We start from the raw sequence: 20,984 nt of genomic DNA, 5'->3' as shown, positions 1-20,984 counted from the left end.
GGGATAGTGTATCCATTGACAACAATAGTCCAAACATCCACACCCAAGGAAATTAAATAAGTTTTCATTATTACTTTCCAAAATCATAATTAGTATCATTAAACAAAGGAGCCTTGGAAGAAGAGGAACTTTCTTGAGCCATTTTAAATAGTATTTCACACATAGGATCAACCTAGGTGTTTAAGCCTTTGTACGACAACCTTCTCTAATACCAATTGAAGGGAATACTACTGTCACTTAGATGGAGGGGATGAATCGGTGATGAAGGATTCAATAAAAATTTATAATCTTTTGAGTTTCTGTCAATAAAAGTAATTACATGAAAGTAAGAATCACTTATTGATTATAAGATTTGAGTCTCTAAGTTTTTCAGACTTGAATCACTTATCAAATAATGAAAACCAAGAATTGAATATTGTCTTTGTGAGAACCAGCAGTTTGATGCTTTATGTCCAAACATATTACAAAAGAAACAACAACCATAAAACCGTGACTGAGACTTCCACAAATAATTGGATTTTTGTTGTCATGAAGATCTTGGAATGATATTTCTACTATGTTTACAATTTTGTTGAAGCTGATTTTGAAACATTTTCCTGAGATGTGAGTGATTTAGAATTATCTTCTTTCTTTTCTTGAGACCCAAAACTTTCATATAGGATATTTTTGTTGTTGCTATTTAGAATTTGACCAATTTCAAACCCTATACCAGATATTTTGTTGTCTTTCCTCTGTGTACTCAAGATATCTTCTAATCTTATTTTATCATATCTTTCAAGTTTTCTTTTTAAAACTATTATCTTTGCTTCCAGTTTTTTACAAGATTCATTTTTACTTGCTAAGTTTTCTTTTGTCTCATCTGCAATTCTTTTTTGCTCATCAATTTTTCTTGTTAAATTGGTTGCTAGTATTTCAAGAGAGTTAAGTTTATTTACGAAAGTTGCAGCTTGATTCTCTTGTAAACAAAGTTCCTTTTTTAACTTTTTTGACTTCTTTAAGAGCACAAATTATCTCACCTTCTAAGTCAACTTCACTTTATCCTTCAACATCTGACAACACAACATCATTAAGACCCTGATTTCCTGCAAGACATTCAGTAGTCATAAACAAAACATCAGATTCATCATCCATTGACTCTTCCGTATTACTATCAGTCACATCACCTTTAGCATATAAACTTTTCTTAAGCTTGAGGGGAAACTTTTTCTTTATATTTAAGGTTCTCTGCTTAGAGAAAGATTCTAAATTTTCTTTGTCACTATCATCCAAAGGACAATTTGCAGAAAAGTGACCAAGCTTACCATAATTAAAGCATTTAAAAGTAGTTTGCCCTTGTATTTTCCTAACCCCTTTTTGAGTTTCTTTATTCTTCTTCTCAACTTTAAAAGCACTCTCCTTATGAATAGTTTCATCACTACAAGCTCTCATTTCATAAGCAATGAGTATCCCATGAAGATCATTCATAGTCAATGTATTCAACTCCTTAAGTTCCTCTATGGCTGATAACTTAGAATCATATTTAGAGGGAAGAGACCTCATCACCTTTTGGACTATATCCTTATCTTCTATGTCTTCTACTAATCCTCTAATTGCATTGATAGATTCATCAACTCTAACGAAATAATCTGCAACCTTTTCTTCATCATGCATCTTCATTCCTTCAAACTTAGCCCTAAGAGTTTGAATCTTAGCTTGTTTTACTTTATCATTACCATGGTAAATGTTGTTAAGTTTGTCCCAAACTTGTTTCTAGGAACTAAAATGCATTATTTTAACAACTACATCTTTAGACAATCCACATAAGATACCATGCTTGGCATTAGCATCATTTTCATATTCTCTCTTACCATCAGAATCAGTAGGTATACTTTGTGGGATAGTGTATCCATTGACAACAATAGTCCAAACATCCACACCCAAGGAAATTAAATAAGTTTTCATTATTACTTTCCAAAATCATAATTAGTATCATTAAACAAAGGAGCCTTGGAAGAAGAGGAACTTTCTTGAGCCATTTTAAATAGTATTTCACACATAGGATCAACCTAGGTGTTTAAGCCTTTGTACGACAACCTTCTCTAATACCAATTGAAGGGAATACTACTGTCACTTAGATGGAGGGGATGAATCGGTGATGAAGGATTCAATAAAAATTTATAATCTTTTGAGTTTCTGTCAATAAAAGTAATTACATGAAAGTAAGAATCACTTATTGATTATAAGATTTGAGTCTCTAAGTTTTTCAGACTTGAATCACTTATCAAATAATGAAAACCAAGAATTGAATATTGTCTTTGTGAGAACCAGCAGTTTGATGCTTTATGTCCAAACATATTACAAAAGAAACAACAACCATAAAACCGTGACTGAGACTTCCACAAAGAATTGGATTTTTGTTGTCATGAAGATCTTGGAATGATATTTCTACTATGTTTACAATTTTGTTGAAGCTGATTTTGAAACATTTTCATGAGATGTGAGTGATTTAGAATTATCTTCTTTCTTTTCTTGAGACCCAAAACTTTCATATAGGATATTTTTGTTGTTGCTATTTAGAATTTGACCAATTTCAAACCCTATACCAGATATGTTGTTGTCTTTCCTCTGTGTACTCAAGATATCTTCTAATCTTATTTTATCATATCTTTCAAGTTTTCTTTTTAAAACTATTATCTTTGCTTCCAGTTTTTTACAAGATTCATTTTTACTTGCTAAGTTTTCTTTTGTCTCATCTGCAATTCTTTTTTGCTCATCAATTTTTCTTGTTAAATTGGTTGCTAGTATTTCAAGAGAGTTAAGTTTATTTACGAAAGTTGCAGCTTGATTCTCTTGTAAACAAAGTTCCTTTTTTAACTTTTTTGACTTCTTTAAGAGCACAAATTATCTCACCTTCTAAGTCAAATTCACTTTATCCTTCAACATCTGACAACACAACATCATTAAGACCCTGATTTCCTGCAAGACATTCAGTAGTCATAAACAAAAATTCAGATTCATCATCCATTGACTCTTCTGCATTACTATCAGTCACATCACCTTTAGCATATAAACTTTTCTTAAGCTTGAGGGGAAACTTTTTCTTTATATTTAAGGTTCTCTGCTTAGAGAAAGATTCTAAATTTTCTTTGTCACTATCATCCAAAGGACAATTTGCAGAAAAGTGACCAAGCTTACCATAATTAAAGCATTTAAAAGTAGTTTGCCCTTGTATTTTCCTAACCCCTTTTTGAGTTTCTTTATTCTTCTTCTCAACTTTAAAAGCAGTCTCCTTATGAATAGTTTCATCACTACAAGCTCTCATTTCATAAGCAATGAGTATCCCATGAAGATCATCCATAGTCAATGTATTCAACTCCTTAATTTCCTCTATGGCTGATAACTTAGAATCATATTTAGAGGGAAGAGACCTCATCACCTTTTGGACTATATCCTTATCTTCTATGTCTTCTACTAATCCTCTAATTGTATTGATAGATTCATCAACTCTAACGAAATAATCTGCAACCTTTTCTTCATCATGCATCTTCATTCCTTCAAACTTAGCCCTAAGAGTTTGAATCTTAGCTTGTTTTACTTTATCATTACCATGGTAAATGTTGTTAAGTTTGTCCCAAACTTGTTTCTAGGAACTAAAATGCATTATTTTAACAAATACATCTTTAGACAATCCACATAAGATACCATGCTTGGCATTAGCATCATTTTCATATACTCTCTTACCATCAGAATCAGTAGGTATACTTTGTGGGATAGTGTATCCATTGACAACAATAGTCCAAACATCCACACCCAAGGAAATTAAATAAGTTTTCATTATTACTTTCCAAAATCATAATTAGTATCATTAAACAAAGGAGCCTTGGAAGAAGAGGAACTTTCTTGAGCCATTTTAAATAGTATTTCACACATAGGATCAACCTAGGTGTTTAAGCCTTTGTACGACAACCTTCTCTAATACCAATTGAAGGGAATACTACTGTCACTTAGATGGAGGGGATGAATCGGTGATGAAGGATTCAATAAAAATTTATAATCTTTTGAGTTTCTGTCAATAAAAGTAATTACATGAAAGTAAGAATCACTTATTGATTATAAGATTTGAGTCTCTAAGTTTTTCAGACTTGAATCACTTATCAAATAATGAAAACCAAGAATTGAATATTGTCTTTGTGAGAACCAGCAGTTTGATGCTTTATGTCCAAACATATTACAAAAGAAACAACAACCATAAAACCGTGACTGAGACTTCCACAAATAATTGGATTTTTGTTGTCATGAAGATCTTGGAATGATATTTCTACTATGTTTACAATTTTGTTGAAGCTGATTTTGAAACATTCGCATGAGATGTGAGTGATTTAGAATTATCTTCTTTCTTTTCTTGAGACCCAAAACTTTCATATAGGATATTTTTGTTGTTGCTATTTAGAATTTGACCAATTTCAAGCCCTATACCAGATATGTTGTTGTCTTTCCTCTGTGTACTCAAGATATCTTCTAATCTTATTTTATCATATCTTTCAAGTTTTCTTTTTAAAACTATTATCTTTGCTTCCAGTTTTTTACAAGATTCATTTTTACTTGCTAAGTTTTCTTTTGTCTCATCTGCAATTCTTTTTTGCTCATCAATTTTTCTTGTTAAATTGGTTGCTAGTATTTCAAGAGACTTAAGTTTATTTACGAAAGTTGCAGCTTGATTCTCTTGTAAACAAAGTTCCTTTTTTAACTTTTTTGACTTCTTTAAGAGCACAAATTATCTCACCTTCTAAGTCAACTTCACTTTATCCTTCAACATCTGACAACACAACATCATTAAGACCCTGATTTCCTGCAAGACATTCAGTAGTCATAAACAAAACTTCAGATTCATCATCCATTGACTCTTCTGTATTACTATCAGTCACATCACCTTTAGCACATAAACTTTTCTTAAGCTTGAGGGGAAACTTTTTCTTTATATTTAAGGTTCTCTGCTTAGAGAAAGATTCTAAATTTTCTTTGTCACTATCATCCAAAGGACAATTTGCAGAAAAGTGACCAAGCTTACCATAATTAAAGTATTTAAAAGTAGTTTGCCCTTGTATTTTCCTAACCCCTTTTTGAGTTTCTTTATTCTTCTTCTCAACTTTAAAAGAACTCTCCTTATGAATAGTTTCATCACTACAAGCTCTCATTTCATAAGCAATGAGTATCCCATGAAGATCATTCATAGTCAATGTATTCAACTCCTTAAGTTCCTCTATGGCTGATAACTTAGAATCATATTTAGAGGGAAGAGACCTCATCACCTTTTGGACTATAACCTTATCTTCTATGTCTTCTACTAATCCTCTAATTGCATTGATAGATTCATCAACTCTAACGAAATAATCTGCAACCTTTTCTTCATCATGCATCTTCATTCCTTCAAACTTAGCCCTAAGAGTTTGAATCTTAGCTTGTTTTACTTTATCATTACCATGGTAAATGTTGTTAAGTTTGTCCCAAACTTGTTTCTAGGAACTAAAATGCATTATTTTAACAACTACATCTTTAGACAATCCACATAAGATACCATGCTTGGCATTAGCATCATTTTCATATTCTCTCTTACCATCAGAATCAGTAGGTATACTTTGTGGGATAGTGTATCCATTGACAACAATAGTCCAAACATCCACACCCAAGGAAATTAAATAAGTTTTCATTATTACTTTCCAAAATCATAATTAGTATCATTAAACAAAGGAGCCTTGGAAGAAGAGGAACTTTCTTGAGCCATTTTAAATAGTATTTCACACATAGGATCAACCTAGGTGTTTAAGCCTTTGTACGACAACCTTCTCTAATACCAATTGAAGGGAATACTACTGTCACTTAGATGGAGGGGATGAATCGGTGATGAAGGATTCAATAAAAATTTATAATCTTTTGAGTTTCTGTCAATAAAAGTAATTAAATGAAAGTAAGAATCACTTATTGATTATAAGATTTGAGTCTCTAAGTTTTTCAGACTTGAATCACTTATCAAATAATGAAAACCAAGAATTGAATATTGTCTTTGTGAGAACCAGCAGTTTGATGCTTTATGTCCAAACATATTACAAAAGAAACAACAACCATAAAACCGTGACTGAGACTTCCACAAATAATTGGATTTTTGTTGTCATGAAGATCTTGGAATGATATTTCTACTATGTTTACAATTTTGTTGAAGCTGATTTTGAAACATTTTCATGAGATGTGAGTGATTTAGAATTATCTTCTTTCTTTTCTTGAGACCCAAAACTTTCATATAGGATATTTTTGTTGTTGCTATTTAGAATTTGACCAATTTCAAACCCTATACCAGATATGTTGTTGTCTTTCCTCTGTGTACTCAAGATATCTTCTAATCTTATTTTATCATATCTTTCAAGTTTTCTTTTTAAAACTATTATCTTTGCTTCCAGTTTTTTACAAGATTCATTTTTACTTGCTAAGTTTTCATTTGTCTCATCTGCAATTCTTTTTTGCTCATCAATTTTTCTTGTTAAATTGGTTGCTAGTATTTCAAGAGACTTAAGTTTATTTACGAAAGTTGCAGCTTGATTCTCTTGTAAACAAAGTTCCTTTTTTAACTTTTTTGACTTCTTTAAGAGCATAAATTATCTCACCTTCTAAGTCAACTTCACTTTATCCTTCAACATCTGACAACACAACATCATTAAGACCCTGATTTCCTGCAAGACATTCAGTAGTCATAAACAAAAATTCAGATTCATCATCCATTGACTCTTCTGCATTACTATCAGTCACATCACCTTTAGCATATAAACTTTTCTTAAGCTTGAGGGGAAACTTTTTCTTTATATTTAAGGTTCTCTGCTTAGAGAAAGATTCTAAATTTTCTTTGTCACTATCATCCAAAGGACAATTTGCAGAAAAGTGACCAAGCTTACCATAATTAAAGCATTTAAAAGTAGTTTGCCCTTGTATTTTCCTAACCCCTTTTTGAGTTTCTTTATTCTTCTTCTCAACTTTAAAAGCACTCTCCTTATGAATAGTTTCATCACTACAAGCTCTCATTTCATAAGCAATGAGTATCCCATGAAGATCATTCATAGTCAATGTATTCAACTCCTTAAGTTCCTCTATGGCTGATAACTTAGAATCATATTTAGAGGGAAGAGCCCTCATCACCTTTTGGACTATATCCTTATCTTCTATGTCTTCTACTAATCCTCTAATTGCATTGATAGATTCATCAACTCTAACGAAATAATCTGCAACCTTTTCTTCATCATGCATCTTCATTCCTTCAAACTTAGCCCTAAGAGTTTGAATCTTAGCTTGTTTTACTTTATCATTACCATGGTAAATGTTGTTAGGTTTGTCCCAAACTTGTTTCTAGGAACTAAAATGCATTATTTTAACAACTACATCTTTAGACAATCCACATAAGATACCATGCTTGGCATTAGCATCATTTTCATATTCTCTCTTACCATCAGAATCAGTAGGTATACTTTGTGGGATAGTGTATCCATTGACAACAATAGTCCAAACATCCACACCCAAGGAAATTAAATAAGTTTTCATTATTACTTTCCAAAATCATAATTAGTATCATTAAACAAAGGAGCCTTGGAAGAAGAGGAACTTTCTTGAGCCATTTTAAATAGTATTTCACACATAGGATCAACCTAGGTGTTTAAGCCTTTGTACGACAACCTTCTCTAATACCAATTGAAGGGAATACTACTGTCACTTAGATGGAGGGGATGAATCGGTGATGAAGGATTCAATAAAAATTTATAATCTTTTGAGTTTCTGTCAATAAAAGTAATTACATGAAAGTAAGAATCACTTATTGATTATAAGATTTGAGTCTCTAAGTTTTTCAGACTTGAATCACTTATCAAATAATGAAAACCAAGAATTGAATATTGTCTTTATGAGAACCAGCAGTTTGATGCTTTATGTCCAAACATATTACAAAAGAAACAACAACCATAAAACCGTGACTGAGACTTCCACAAATAATTGGATTTTTGTTGTCATGAAGATCTTGGAATGATATTTCTACTATGTTTACAATTTTGGTGAAGCTGATTTTGAAACATTTTCATGAGATGTGAGTGATTTAGAATAATCTTCTTTCTTTTCTTGAGACCCAAAACTTTCATATAGGATATTTTTGTTGTTGCTATTTAGAATTTGACCAATTTCAAACCCTATACCAGATATGTTGTTGTCTTTCCTCTATGTACTAAAGATATCTTCTAATCTTATTTTATCATATCTTTCAAGTTTTCTTTTTAAAACTATTATCTTTGCTTCCAGTTTTTTACAAGATTCATTTTTACTTGCTAAGTTTTCTTTTGTCTCATCTGCAATTCTTTTTTGCTCATCAATTTTTCTTGTTAAATTGGTTGCTAGTATTTCAAGAGAGTTAAGTTTATTTACGAAAGTTGCAGCTTGATTCTCTTGTAAACAAAGTTCCTTTTTTAACTTTTTTGACTTCTTTAAGAGCACAAATTATCTCACCTTCTAAGTCAAGTTCACTTTATCCTTCAACATCTGACAACACAACATCATTAAGACCCTGATTTCCTGCAAGACATTCAGTAGTCATAAACAAAAATTCAGATTCATCATCCATTGACTCTTCTGCATTACTATCAGTCACATCACCTTTAGCATATAAACTTTTCTTAAGCTTGAGGGGAAACTTTTTCTTTATATTTAAGGTTCTCTGCTTAGAGAAAGATTCTAAATTTTCTTTGTCACTATCATCCAAAGGACAATTTGCAGAAAAGTGACCAAGCTTACCATAATTAAAGCATTTAAAAGTAGTTTGCCCTTGTATTTTCCTAACCCCTTTTTGAGTTTCTTTATTCTTCTTCTCAACTTTAAAAGCACTCTCCTTATGAATAGTTTCATCACTACAAGCTCTCATTTCATAAGCAATGAGTATCCCATGAAGATCATCCATAGTCAATGTATTCAACTCCTTAAGTTCCTCTATGGCTGATAACTTAGAATCATATTTAGAGGGAAGAGACCTCATCACCTTTTGGACTATATCCTTATCTTCTATGTCTTCTACTAATCCTCTAATTGCATTGATAGATTCATCAACTCTAACGAAATAATCTGCAACCTTTTCTTCATCATGCATCTTCATTCCTTCAAACTTAGCCCTAAGAGTTTGAATCTTAGCTTGTTTTACTTTATCATTACCATGGTAAATGTTGTTAAGTTTGTCCCAAACTTGTTTCTAGGAACTAAAATGCATTATTTTAACAAATACATCTTTAGACAATCCACATAAGATACCATGCTTGGCATTAGCATCATTTTCATATTCTCTCTTACCATCAGAATCAGTAGGTATACTTTGTGGGATAGTGTATCCATTGACAACAATAGTCCAAACATCCACACCCAAGGAAATTAAATAAGTTTTCATTATTACTTTCCAAAATCATAATTAGTATCATTAAACAAAGGAGCCTTGGAAGAAGAGGAACTTTCTTGAGCCATTTTAAATAGTATTTCACACATAGGATCAACCTAGGTGTTTAAGCCTTTGTACGACAACCTTCTCTAATACCAATTGAAGGGAATACTACTGTCACTTAGATGGAGGGGATGAATCGGTGATGAAGGATTCAATAAAAATTTATAATCTTTTGAGTTTCTGTCAATAAAAGTAATTACATGAAAGTAAGAATCACTTATTGATTATAAGATTTGAGTCTCTAAGTTTTTCAGACTTGAATCACTTATCAAATAATGAAAACCAAGAATTGAATATTGTCTTTGTGAGAACCAGCAGTTTGATGCTTTATGTCCAAACATATTACAAAAGAAACAACAACCATAAAACCGTGACTGAGACTTCCACAAATAATTGGATTTTTGTTGTCATGAAGATCTTGGAATGATATTTCTACTATGTTTACAATTTTATTGAAGCTGATTTTGAAACATTTTCATGAGATGTGAGTGATTTAGAATTATCTTCTTTCTTTTCTTGAGACCCAAAACTTTCATATAGGATATTTTTGTTGTTGCTATTTAGAATTTGACCAATTTCAAACCCTATACCAGATATGTTGTTGTCTTTCCTCTGTGTACTCAAGATATCTTCTAATCTTATTTTATCATATCTTTCAAGTTTTCTTTTTAAAACTATTATCTTTGCTTCCAGTTTTTTACAAGATTCATTTTTACTTGCTAAGTTTTCTTTTGTCTCATCTGCAATTCTTTTTTGCTCATCAATTTTTCTTGTTAAATTGGTTGCTAGTATTTCAAGAGACTTAAGTTTATTTACGAAAGTTGCAGCTTGATTCTCTTGTAAACAAAGTTCCATTTTTAACTTTTTTGACTTCTTTAAGAGCACAAATTATCTCACCTTCTAAGTCAAATTCACTTTATCCTTCAACATCTGACAACACAACATCATTAAGACCCTGATTTCCTGCAAGACATTCAGTTGTCATAAACAAAAATTCAGATTCATCATCCATTGACTCTTCTGCATTACTATCAGTCACATCACCTTTAGCATATAAACTTTTCTTAAGCTTGAGGGGAAACTTTTTCTTTATATTTAAGGTTCTCTGCTTAGAGAAAGATTCTAAATTTTCTTTGTCACTATCATCCAAAGGACAATTTGCAGAAAAGTGACCAAGCTTACCATAATTAAAGCATTTAAAAGTAGTTTGCCCTTGTATTTTCCTAACCCCTTTTTGAGTTTCTTTATTCTTCTTCTCAACTTTAAAAGCACTCTCCTTATGAATAGTTTCATCACTACAAGCTCTCATTTCATAAGCAATGAGTATCCCATGAAGATCATCCATAGTCAATGTATTCAACTCCTTAAGTTCCTCTATGGCTGATAACTTAGAATCATATTTAGAGGGAAGAGACCTCATCACCTTTTGGACTATATCCTTATCTTCTATGTCTTCTACTAATCCTCTAATTGCATTGATAGATTCATCAACTCTAACGAAATAATCTGCAACCTTTTCTTCATCATGCATCTTCATTCCTTCAAACTTAGCCCTAAGAGTTTGAATCTTAGCTTGTTTTACTTTATCATTACCATGGTAAATGTTGTTAAGTTTGTCCCAAACTTGTTTCTAGGAACTAAAATGCATTATTTTAACAAATACATCTTTAGACAATCCACATAAGATACCATGCTTGGCATTAGCATCATTTTCATATTCTCTCTTACCATCAGAATCAGTAGGTATACTTTGTGGGATAGTGTATCCATTGACAACAATAGTCCAAACATCCACACCCAAGGAAATTAAATAAGTTTTCATTATTACTTTCCAAAATCATAATTAGTATCATTAAACAAAGGAGCCTTGGAAGAAGAGGAACTTTCTTGAGCCATTTTAAATAGTATTTCACACATAGGATCAACCTAGGTGTTTAAGCCTTTGTACGACAACCTTCTCTAATACCAATTGAAGGGAATACTACTGTCACTTAGATGGAGGGGATGAATCGGTGATGAAGGATTCAATAAAAATTTATAATCTTTTGAGTTTCTGTCAATAAAAGTAATTACATGAAAGTAAGAATCACTTATTGATTATAAGATTTGAGTCTCTAAGTTTTTCAGACTTGAATCACTTATCAAATAATGAAAACCAAGAATTGAATATTGTCTTTGTGAGAACCAGCAGTTTGATGCTTTATGTCCAAACATATTACAAAAGAAACAACAACCATAAAACCGTGACTGAGACTTCCACAAATAATTGGATTTTTGTTGTCATGAAGATCTTGGAATGATATTTCTACTATGTTTACAATTTTATTGAAGCTGATTTTGAAACATTTTCATGAGATGTGAGTGATTTAGAATTATCTTCTTTCTTTTCTTGAGACCCAAAACTTTCATATAGGATGTTTTTGTTGTTGCTATTTAGAATTTGACCAATTTCAAACCCTATACCAGATATGTTGTTGTCTTTCCTCTGTGTACTCAAGATATCTTCTAATCTTATTTTATCATATCTTTCAAGTTTTCTTTTTAAAACTATTATCTTTGCTTCCAGTTTTTTACAAGATTCATTTTTACTTGCTAAGTTTTCTTTTGTCTCATCTGCAATTCTTTTTTGCTCATCAATTTTTCTTGTTAAATTGGTTGCTAGTATTTCAAGAGACTTAAGTTTATTTACGAAAGTTGCAGCTTGATTCTCTTGTAAACAAAGTTCCATTTTTAACTTTTTTGACTTCTTTAAGAGCACAAATTATCTCACCTTCTAAGTCAAATTCACTTTATCCTTCAACATCTGACAACACAACATCATTAAGACCCTGATTTCCTGCAAGACATTCAGTAGTCATAAACAAAAATTCAGATTCATCATCCATTGACTCTTCTGCATTACTATCAGTCACATCACCTTTAGCATATAAACTTTTCTTAAGCTTGAGGGGAAACTTTTTCTTTATATTTAAGGTTCTCTGCTTAGAGAAAGATTCTAAATTTTCTTTGTCACTATCATCCAAAGGACAATTTGCAGAAAAGTGACCAAGCTTACCATAATTAAAGCATTTAAAAGTAGTTTGCCCTTGTATTTTCCTAACCCCTTTTTGAGTTTCTTTATTCTTCTTCTCAACTTTAAAAGCACTCTCCTTATGAATAGTTTCATCACTACAAGCTCTCATTTCATAAGCAATGAGTATCCCATGAAGATCATCCATAGTCAATGTATTCAACTCCTTAAGTTCCTCTATGGCTGATAACTTAGAATCATATTTAGAGGGAAGAGACCTCATCACCTTTTGGACTATATCCTTATCTTCTATGTCTTCTACTAATCCTCTAATTGCATTGATAGATTCATCAACTCTAACGAAATAATCTGCAACCTTTTCTTCATCATGCATCTTCATTCCTTCAAACTTAGCCCTAAGAGTTTGAATCTTAGCTTGTTTTACTTTATCATTACCATGGTAAATGTTGTTAAGTTTGTCCCAAACTTGTTTCTAGGAACTAAAATGCATTATTTTAACAAATACATCTTTAGACAATCCACATAAGATACCATGCTTGGCATTAGCATCATTTTCATATACTCTCTTACCATCAGAATCAGTAGGTATACTTTGTGGGATAGTGTATCCATTGACAACAATAGTCCAAACATCCACACCCAAGGAAATTAAATAAGTTTTCATTATTACTTTCCAAAATCATAATTAGTATCATTAAACAAAGGAGCCTTGGAAGAAGAGGAACTTTCTTGAGCCATTTTAAATAGTATTTCACACATAGGATCAACCTAGGTGTTTAAGCCTTTGTACGACAACCTTCTCTAATACCAATTGAAGGGAATACTACTGTCACTTAGATGGAGGGGATGAATCGGTGATGAAGGATTCAATAAAAATTTATAATCTTTTGAGTTTCTGTCAATAAAAGTAATTACATGAAAGTAAGAATCACTTATTGATTATAAGATTTGAGTCTCTAAGTTTTTCAGACTTGAATCACTTATCAAATAATGAAAACCAAGAATTGAATATTGTCTTTGTGAGAACCAGCAGTTTGATGCTTTATGTCCAAACATATTACAAAAGAAACAACAACCATAAAACCGTGACTGAGACTTCCACAAATAATTGGATTTTTGTTGTCATGAAGATCTTGGAATGATATTTCTACTATGTTTACAATTTTGTTGAAGCTGATTTTGAAACATTTTCATGAGATGTGAGTGATTTAGAATTATCTTCTTTCTTTTCTTGAGACCCAAAACTTTCATATAGGATATTTTTGTTGTTGCTATTTAGAATTTGACCAATTTCAAGCCCTATACCAGATATGTTGTTGTCTTTCCTCTGTGTACTCAAGATATCTTCTAATCTTATTTTATCATATCTTTCAAGTTTTCTTTTTAAAACTATTATCTTTGCTTCCAGTTTTTTACAAGATTCATTTTTACTTGCTAAGTTTTCTTTTGTCTCATCTGCAATTCTTTTTTGCTCATCAATTTTTCTTGTTAAATTGGTTGCTAGTATTTCAAGAGAGTTAAGTTTATTTACGAAAGTTGCAGCTTGATTCTCTTGTAAACAAATTTCCTTTTTTAACTTTTTTGACTTCTTTAAGAGCACAAATTATCTCACCTTCTAAGTCAACTTCACTTTATCCTTCAACATCTGACAACACAACATCATTAAGACCCTGATTTCCTGCAAGACATTCAGTAGTCATAAACAAAACTTCAGATTCATCATCCATTGACTCTTCTGTATTACTATCAGTCACATCACCTTTAGCATATAAACTTTTCTTAAGCTTGAGGGGAAACTTTTTCTTTATATTTAAGGTTCTCTGCTTAGAGAAAGATTCTAAATTTTCTTCGTCACTATCATCCAAAGGACAATTTGCAGAAAAGTGACCAAGCTTACCATAATTAAAGCATTTAAAAGTAGTTTTCCCTTTTATTTTCCTAACCCCTTTTTGAGTTTCTTTATTCTTCTTCTCAACTTTAAAAGCACTCTCCTTATGAATAGTTTCATCACTACAAGCTCTCATTTCATAAGCAATGAGTATCCCATGAAGATCATTCATAGTCAATGTATTCAACTCCTTAAGTTCCTCTATGGCTGATAACTTAGAATCATATTTAGAGGGAAGAGACCTCATCACCTTTTGGACTATATCCTTATCTTCTATGTCTTCTACTAATCCTCTAATTGCATTGATAGATTCATCAACTCTAACGAAATAATCTGCAACCTTTTCTTCATCATGCATCTTCATTCCTTCAAACTTAGCCCTAAGAGTTTGAATCTTAGCTTGTTTTACTTTATCATTACCATGGTAAATGTTGTTAAGTTTGTCCCAAACTTGTTTCTAGGAACTAAAATGCATTATTTTAACAACTACATCTTTAGACAATCCACATAAGATACCATTCTTGGCATTAGCATCATTTTCATATTCTCTCTTACCATCAGAATCAGTAGGTATACTTTGTGGGATAGTGTATCCATTGACAACAATAGTCCAAACATCCACACCCAAGGAAATTAAATAAGTTTTCATTATTACTTTCCAAAATCATAATTAGTATCATTAAACAAAGGAGCCTTGGAAGAAGAGGAACTTTCTTGAGCCATTTTAAATAGTATTTCACACATAGGATCAACCTAGGTGTTTAAGCCTTTGTACGACAACCTTCTCTAATACCAATTGAAGGGAATACTACTGTCACTTAGATGGAGGGGATGAATCGGTGATGAAGGATTCAATAAAAATTTATAATCTTTTGAGTTTCTGTCAATAAAAGTAATTACATGAAAGTAAGAATCACTTATTGATTATAAGATTTGAGTCTCTAAGTTTTTCAGACTTGAATCACTTATCAAATAATGAAAACCAAGAATTGAATATTGTCTTTGTGAGAACCAGCAGTTTGATGCTTTATGTCCAAACATATTACAAAAGAAACAACAACCATAAAACCGTGACTGAGACTTCCACAAATAATTGGATTTTTGTTGTCATGAAGATCTTGGAATGATATTTCTACTATGTTTACAATTTTGTTGAAGCTGATTTTGAAACCTTTTCATGAGATGTGAGTGATTTAGAATTATCTTCTTTCTTTTCTTGAGACCCAAAACTTTCATATAGGATATTTTTGTTGTTGCTATTTAGAATTTGACCAATTTCAAGCCCTATACCAGATATGTTGTTGTCTTTCCTCTGTGTACTCAAGATATCTTCTAATCTTATTTTATCATATCTTTCAAGTTTTCTTTTTAAAACTATTATCTTTGCTTCCAGTTTTTTACAAGATTCATTTTTACTTGCTAAGTTTTCTTTTGTCTCATCTGCAATTCTTTTTTGCTCATCAATTTTTCTTGTTAAATTGGTTGCTAGTATTTCAAGAGAGTTAAGTTTATTTACGAAAGTTGCAGCTTGATTCTCTTGTAAACAAAGTTCCTTTTTTAACTTTTTTGACTTCTTTAAGAGCACAAATTATCTCACCTTCTAAGTCAACTTCACTTTATCCTTCAACATCTGACAACACAACATCATTAAGACCCTGATTTCCTGCAAGACATTCAGTAGTCATAAACAAAACTTCAGATTCATCATCCATTGACTCTTCTGTATTACTATCAGTCACATCACCTTTAGCATATAAACTTTTCTTAAGCTTGAGGGGAAACTTTTTCTTTATATTTAAGGTTCTCTGCTTAGAGAAAGATTCTAAATTTTCTTTGTCACTATCATCCAAAGGACAATTTGCAGAAAAGTGACCAAGCTTACCATAATTAAAGCATTTAAAAGTAGTTTGCCCTTGTATTTTCCTAACCCCTTTTTGAGTTTCTTTATTCTTCTTCTCAACTTTAAAAGCACTCTCCTTATGAATAGTTTCATCACTACAAGCTCTCATTTCATAAGAAATGAGTATCCCATGAAGATCATTCATAGTCAACGTATTCAACTCCTTAAGTTCCTCTATGGCTGATAACTTAGAATCATATTTAGAGGGAAGAGACCTCATCACCTTTTGGACTATATCCTTATCTTCTATGTCTTCGACTAATCCTCTAATTGCATTGATAGATTCATCAACTCTAACGAAATAATCTGCAACCTTTTCTTCATCATGCATCTTCATTCCTTCAAACTTAGCCCTAAGAGTTTGAATCTTAGCTTGTTTTACTTTATCATTACCATGGTAAATGTTGTTAAGTTTGTCCCAAACATGTTTCTAGGAACTAAAATGAATTATTTTAACAACTACATCTTTAGACAATCCACATAAGATACCATGCTTGGCATTAGCATCATTTTCATATTCTCTCTTACCATCAGAATCAGTAGGTATACTTTGTGGGATAGTGTATCCATTGACAACAATAGTCCAAACATCCACACCCAAGGAAATTAAATAATTTTTCATTATTACTTTCCAAAATCATAATTAGTATCATTAAACAAAGGAGCCTTGGAAGAAGAGGAACTTTCTTGAGCCATTTTAAATAGTATTTCACACATAGGATCAACCTAGGTGTTTAAGCCTTTGTACGACAACCTTCTCTAATACCAATTGAAGGGAATACTACTGTCACTTAGATGGAGGGGATGAATCGGTGATGAAGGATTCAATAAAAATTTATAATCTTTTGAGTTTCTGTCAATAAAAGTAATTACATGAAAGTAAGAATCACTTATTGATTATAAGATTTGAGTCTCTAAGTTTTTCAGACTTGAATCACTTATCAAATAATGAAAACCAAGAATTGAATATTGTCTTTGTGAGAACCAGCAGTTTGATGCTTTATGTCCAAACATATTACAAAAGAAACAACAACCATAAAACCGTGACTGAGACTTCCACAAATAATTGGATTTTTGTTGTCATGAAGATCTTGGAATGATATTTCTACTATGTTTACAATTTTGTTGAAGCTGATTTTGAAACATTTTCATGAGATGTGAGTGATTTAGAATTATCTTCTTTCTTTTCTTGAGACCCAAAACTTTCATATAGGATATTTTTGTTGTTGCTATTTAGAATTTGACCAATTTCAAACCCTATACCAGATATGTTGTTGTCTTTCCTCTGTGTACTCAAGATATCTTCTAATCTTATTTTATCATATCTTTCAAGTTTTCTTTTTAAAACTATTATCTTTGCTTCCAGTTTTTTACAAGATTCATTTTTACTTGCTAAGTTTTCATTTGTCTCATCTGCAATTCTTTTTTGCTCATCAATTTTTCTTGTTAAATTGGTTGCTAGTATTTCAAGAGACTTAAGTTTATTTACGAAAGTTGCAGCTTGATTCTCTTGTAAACAAAGTTCCTTTTTTAACTTTTTTGACTTCTTTAAGAGCATAAATTATCTCACCTTCTAAGTCAACTTCACTTTATCCTTCAACATCTGACAACACAACATCATTAAGACCCTGATTTCCTGCAAGACATTCAGTAGTCATAAACAAAAATTCAGATTCATCATCCATTGACTCTTCTGCATTACTATCAGTCACATCACCTTTAGCATATAAACTTTTCTTAAGCTTGAGGGGAAACTTTTTCTTTATATTTAAGGTTCTCTGCTTAGAGAAAGATTCTAAATTTTCTTTGTCACTATCATCCAAAGGACAATTTGCAGAAAAGTGACCAAGCTTACCATAATTAAAGCATTTAAAAGTAGTTTGCCGTTGTATTTTCCTAACCCCTTTTTGAGTTTCTTTATTCTTCTTCTCAACTTTAAAAGCACTCTCCTTATGAATAGTTTCATCACTACAAGCTCTCATTTCATAAGCAATGAGTATCCCATGAAGATCATTCATAGTCAATGTATTCAACTCCTCAAGTTCCTCTATGGCTGATAACTTAGAATCATATTTAGAGGGAAGAGCCCTCATCACCTTTTGGACTATATCCTTATCTTCTATGTCTTCTACTAATCCTCTAATTGCATTGATAGATTCATCAACTCTAACGAAATAATCTGCAACCTTTTCTTCATCATGCATCTTCATTCCTTCAAACTTAGCCCTAAGAGTTTGAATCTTAGCTTGTTTTACTTTATCATTACCATGGTAAATGTTGTTAAGTTTGTCCCAAACTTGTTTCTAGGAACTAAAATGCATTATTTTAACAACTACATCTTTAGACAATCCACATAAGATACCATGCTTGGCATTAGCATCATTTTCATATTCTCTCTTACCATCAGAATCAGTAGGTATACTTTGTGGGATAGTGTATCCATTGACAACAATAGTCCAAACATCCACACCCAAGGAAATTAAATAAGTTTTCATTATTACTTTCCAAAATCATAATTAGTATCATTAAACAAAGGAGCCTTGGAAGAAGAGGAACTTTCTTGAGCCATTTTAAATAGTATTTCACACATAGGATCAACCTAGGTGTTTAAGCCTTTGTACGACAACCTTCTCTAATACCAATTGAAGGGAATACTACTGTCACTTAGATGGAGGGGATGAATCGGTGATGAAGGATTCAATAAAAATTTATAATCTTTTGAGTTTCTGTCAATAAAAGTAATTACATGAAAGTAAGAATCACTTATTGATTATAAGATTTGAGTCTCTAAGTTTTTCAGACTTGAATCACTTATCAAATAATGAAAACCAAGAATTGAATATTGTCTTTGTGAGAACCAGCAGTTTGATGCTTTATGTCCAAACATATTACAAAAGAAACAACAACCATAAAACTGTGACTGAGACTTCCACAAATAATTGGATTTTTGTTGTCATGAAGATCTTGGAATGATATTTCTACTATGTTTACAATTTTGTTGAAGCTTATTTTGAAACATTTTCATGAGATGTGAGTGATTTAGAATTATCTTCTTTCTTTTCTTGAGACCCAAAACTTTCATATAGGATATTTTTGTTGTTGCTATTTAGAATTTGACCAATTTCAAACCCTATACCAGATATGTTGTTGTCTTTCCTCTGTGTACTCAAGATATCTTCTAATCTTATTTTATCATATCTTTCAAGTTTTCTTTTTAAAACTATTATCTTTGCTTCCAGTTTTTTACAAGATTCATTTTTACTTGCTAAGTTTTCTTTTGTCTCATCTGCAATTCTTTTTTGCTCATCAATTTTTCTTGTTAAATTGGTTGCTATTATTTCAAGAGACTTAAGTTTATTTACGAAAGTTGCAGCTTGATTCTCTTGTAAACAAAGTTCCATTTTTAACTTTTTTGACTTCTTTAAGAGCACAAATTATCTCACCTTCTAAGTCAAATTCACTTTATCCTTCAACATCTGACAACACAACATCATTAAGACCCTGATTTCCTGCAAGACATTCAGTAGTCATAAACAAAAATTCAGATTCATCATCCATTGACTCTTCTGCATTACTATCAGTCACATCACCTTTAGCATATAAACTTTTCTTAAGCTTGAGGGGAAACTTTTTCTTTATATTTAAGGTTCTCTGCTTAGAGAAAGATTCTAAATTTTCTTTGTCACTATCATCCAAAGGACAATTTGCAGAAAAGTGACCAAGCTTACCATAATTAAAGCATTTAAAAGTAGTTTGCCCTTGTATTTTCCTAACCCCTTTTTGAGTTTCTTTATTCTTCTTCTCAACTTTAAAAGCACTCTCCTTATGAATAGTTTCATCACTACAAGCTCTCATTTCATAAGCAATGAGTATCCCATGAAGATCATCCATAGTCAATGTATTCAACTCCTTAAGTTCCTCTATGGCTGATAACTTAGAATCATATTTAGAGGGAAGAGACCTCATCACCTTTTGGACTATATCCTTATCTTCTATGTCTTCTACTAATCCTCTAATTGCATTGATAGATTCATCAACTCTAACGAAATAATCTGCAACCTTTTCTTCATCATGCATCTTCATTCCTTCAAACTTAGCCCTAAGAGTTTGAATCTTAGCTTGTTTTACTTTATCATTACCATGGTAAATGTTGTTAAGTTTGTCCCAAACTTGTTTCTAGGAACTAAAATGCATTATTTTAACAACTACATCTTTAGACAATCCACATAAGATACCATGCTTGGCATTAGCATCATTTTCATATTCTCTCTTACCATCAGAATCAGTAGGTATACTTTGTGGGATAGTGTATCCATTGACAACAATAGTCCAAACATCCACACCCAAGGAAATTAAATAAGTTTTCATTATTACTTTCCAAAATCATAATTAGTATCATTAAACAAAGGAGCCTTGGAAGAAGAGGAACTTTCTTGAGCCATTTTAAATAGTATTTCACACATAGGATCAACCTAGGTGTTTAAGCCTTTGTACGACAACCTTCTCTAATACCAATTGAAGGGAATACTACTGTCACTTAGATGGAGGGGATGAATCGGTGATGAAGGATTCAATAAAAATTTATAATCTTTTGAGTTTCTGTCAATAAAAGTAATTACATGAAAGTAAGAATCACTTATTGATTATAAGATTTGAGTCTCTAAGTTTTTCAGACTTGAAT

At 31.5% G+C, this 20,984-nt stretch overlaps 8 protein-coding genes across 8 annotated transcripts; all 8 read right to left on the bottom strand.

Moving 5' to 3' along the window:
• Window positions 1-1,035: 1,035 nt before the first annotated feature.
• LOC131856405 (uncharacterized) lies at window positions 1,036-1,656 on the bottom strand. Its single transcript, XM_059208184.1, has one exon. The coding sequence runs from the start codon at window positions 1,654-1,656 to the stop codon at window positions 1,036-1,038; it is 621 nt and encodes a 206-aa protein (XP_059064167.1).
• A 1,252-nt stretch (window positions 1,657-2,908) lies between these two features.
• Window positions 2,909-3,529, bottom strand: LOC131856404 (uncharacterized). Its single transcript, XM_059208183.1, has one exon. It carries the CDS (start codon window positions 3,527-3,529, stop codon window positions 2,909-2,911), a length of 621 nt encoding a protein of 206 aa, XP_059064166.1.
• Window positions 3,530-8,527: 4,998 nt separating this feature from the next.
• On the bottom strand, window positions 8,528-9,148 carry LOC131856403 (uncharacterized). The gene has a single exon (XM_059208182.1). It carries the CDS (start codon window positions 9,146-9,148, stop codon window positions 8,528-8,530), a length of 621 nt encoding a protein of 206 aa, XP_059064165.1.
• A 1,252-nt stretch (window positions 9,149-10,400) lies between these two features.
• LOC131856402 (uncharacterized) lies at window positions 10,401-11,021 on the bottom strand. The gene has a single exon (XM_059208181.1). The coding sequence runs from the start codon at window positions 11,019-11,021 to the stop codon at window positions 10,401-10,403; it is 621 nt and encodes a 206-aa protein (XP_059064164.1).
• Window positions 11,022-12,273: 1,252 nt separating this feature from the next.
• Window positions 12,274-12,894, bottom strand: LOC131856401 (uncharacterized). The gene has a single exon (XM_059208180.1). The coding sequence runs from the start codon at window positions 12,892-12,894 to the stop codon at window positions 12,274-12,276; it is 621 nt and encodes a 206-aa protein (XP_059064163.1).
• A 1,252-nt stretch (window positions 12,895-14,146) lies between these two features.
• Window positions 14,147-14,767, bottom strand: LOC131856400 (uncharacterized). The gene has a single exon (XM_059208179.1). The coding sequence runs from the start codon at window positions 14,765-14,767 to the stop codon at window positions 14,147-14,149; it is 621 nt and encodes a 206-aa protein (XP_059064162.1).
• Window positions 14,768-16,019: 1,252 nt separating this feature from the next.
• On the bottom strand, window positions 16,020-16,640 carry LOC131856399 (uncharacterized). The gene has a single exon (XM_059208178.1). It carries the CDS (start codon window positions 16,638-16,640, stop codon window positions 16,020-16,022), a length of 621 nt encoding a protein of 206 aa, XP_059064161.1.
• A 3,125-nt stretch (window positions 16,641-19,765) lies between these two features.
• Window positions 19,766-20,386, bottom strand: LOC131856398 (uncharacterized). Its single transcript, XM_059208177.1, has one exon. It carries the CDS (start codon window positions 20,384-20,386, stop codon window positions 19,766-19,768), a length of 621 nt encoding a protein of 206 aa, XP_059064160.1.
• Window positions 20,387-20,984: the final 598 nt, after the last annotated feature.

This window comes from Cryptomeria japonica, chromosome 7, assembly GCF_030272615.1.
Source record: "Cryptomeria japonica chromosome 7, Sugi_1.0, whole genome shotgun sequence".
Classification (NCBI taxonomy): Eukaryota; Viridiplantae; Streptophyta; class Pinopsida; order Cupressales; family Cupressaceae; genus Cryptomeria; species Cryptomeria japonica.
Note: the sequence above shows the minus strand (reverse complement) of the source record. Positions and strands in the feature narration are given on the sequence as shown.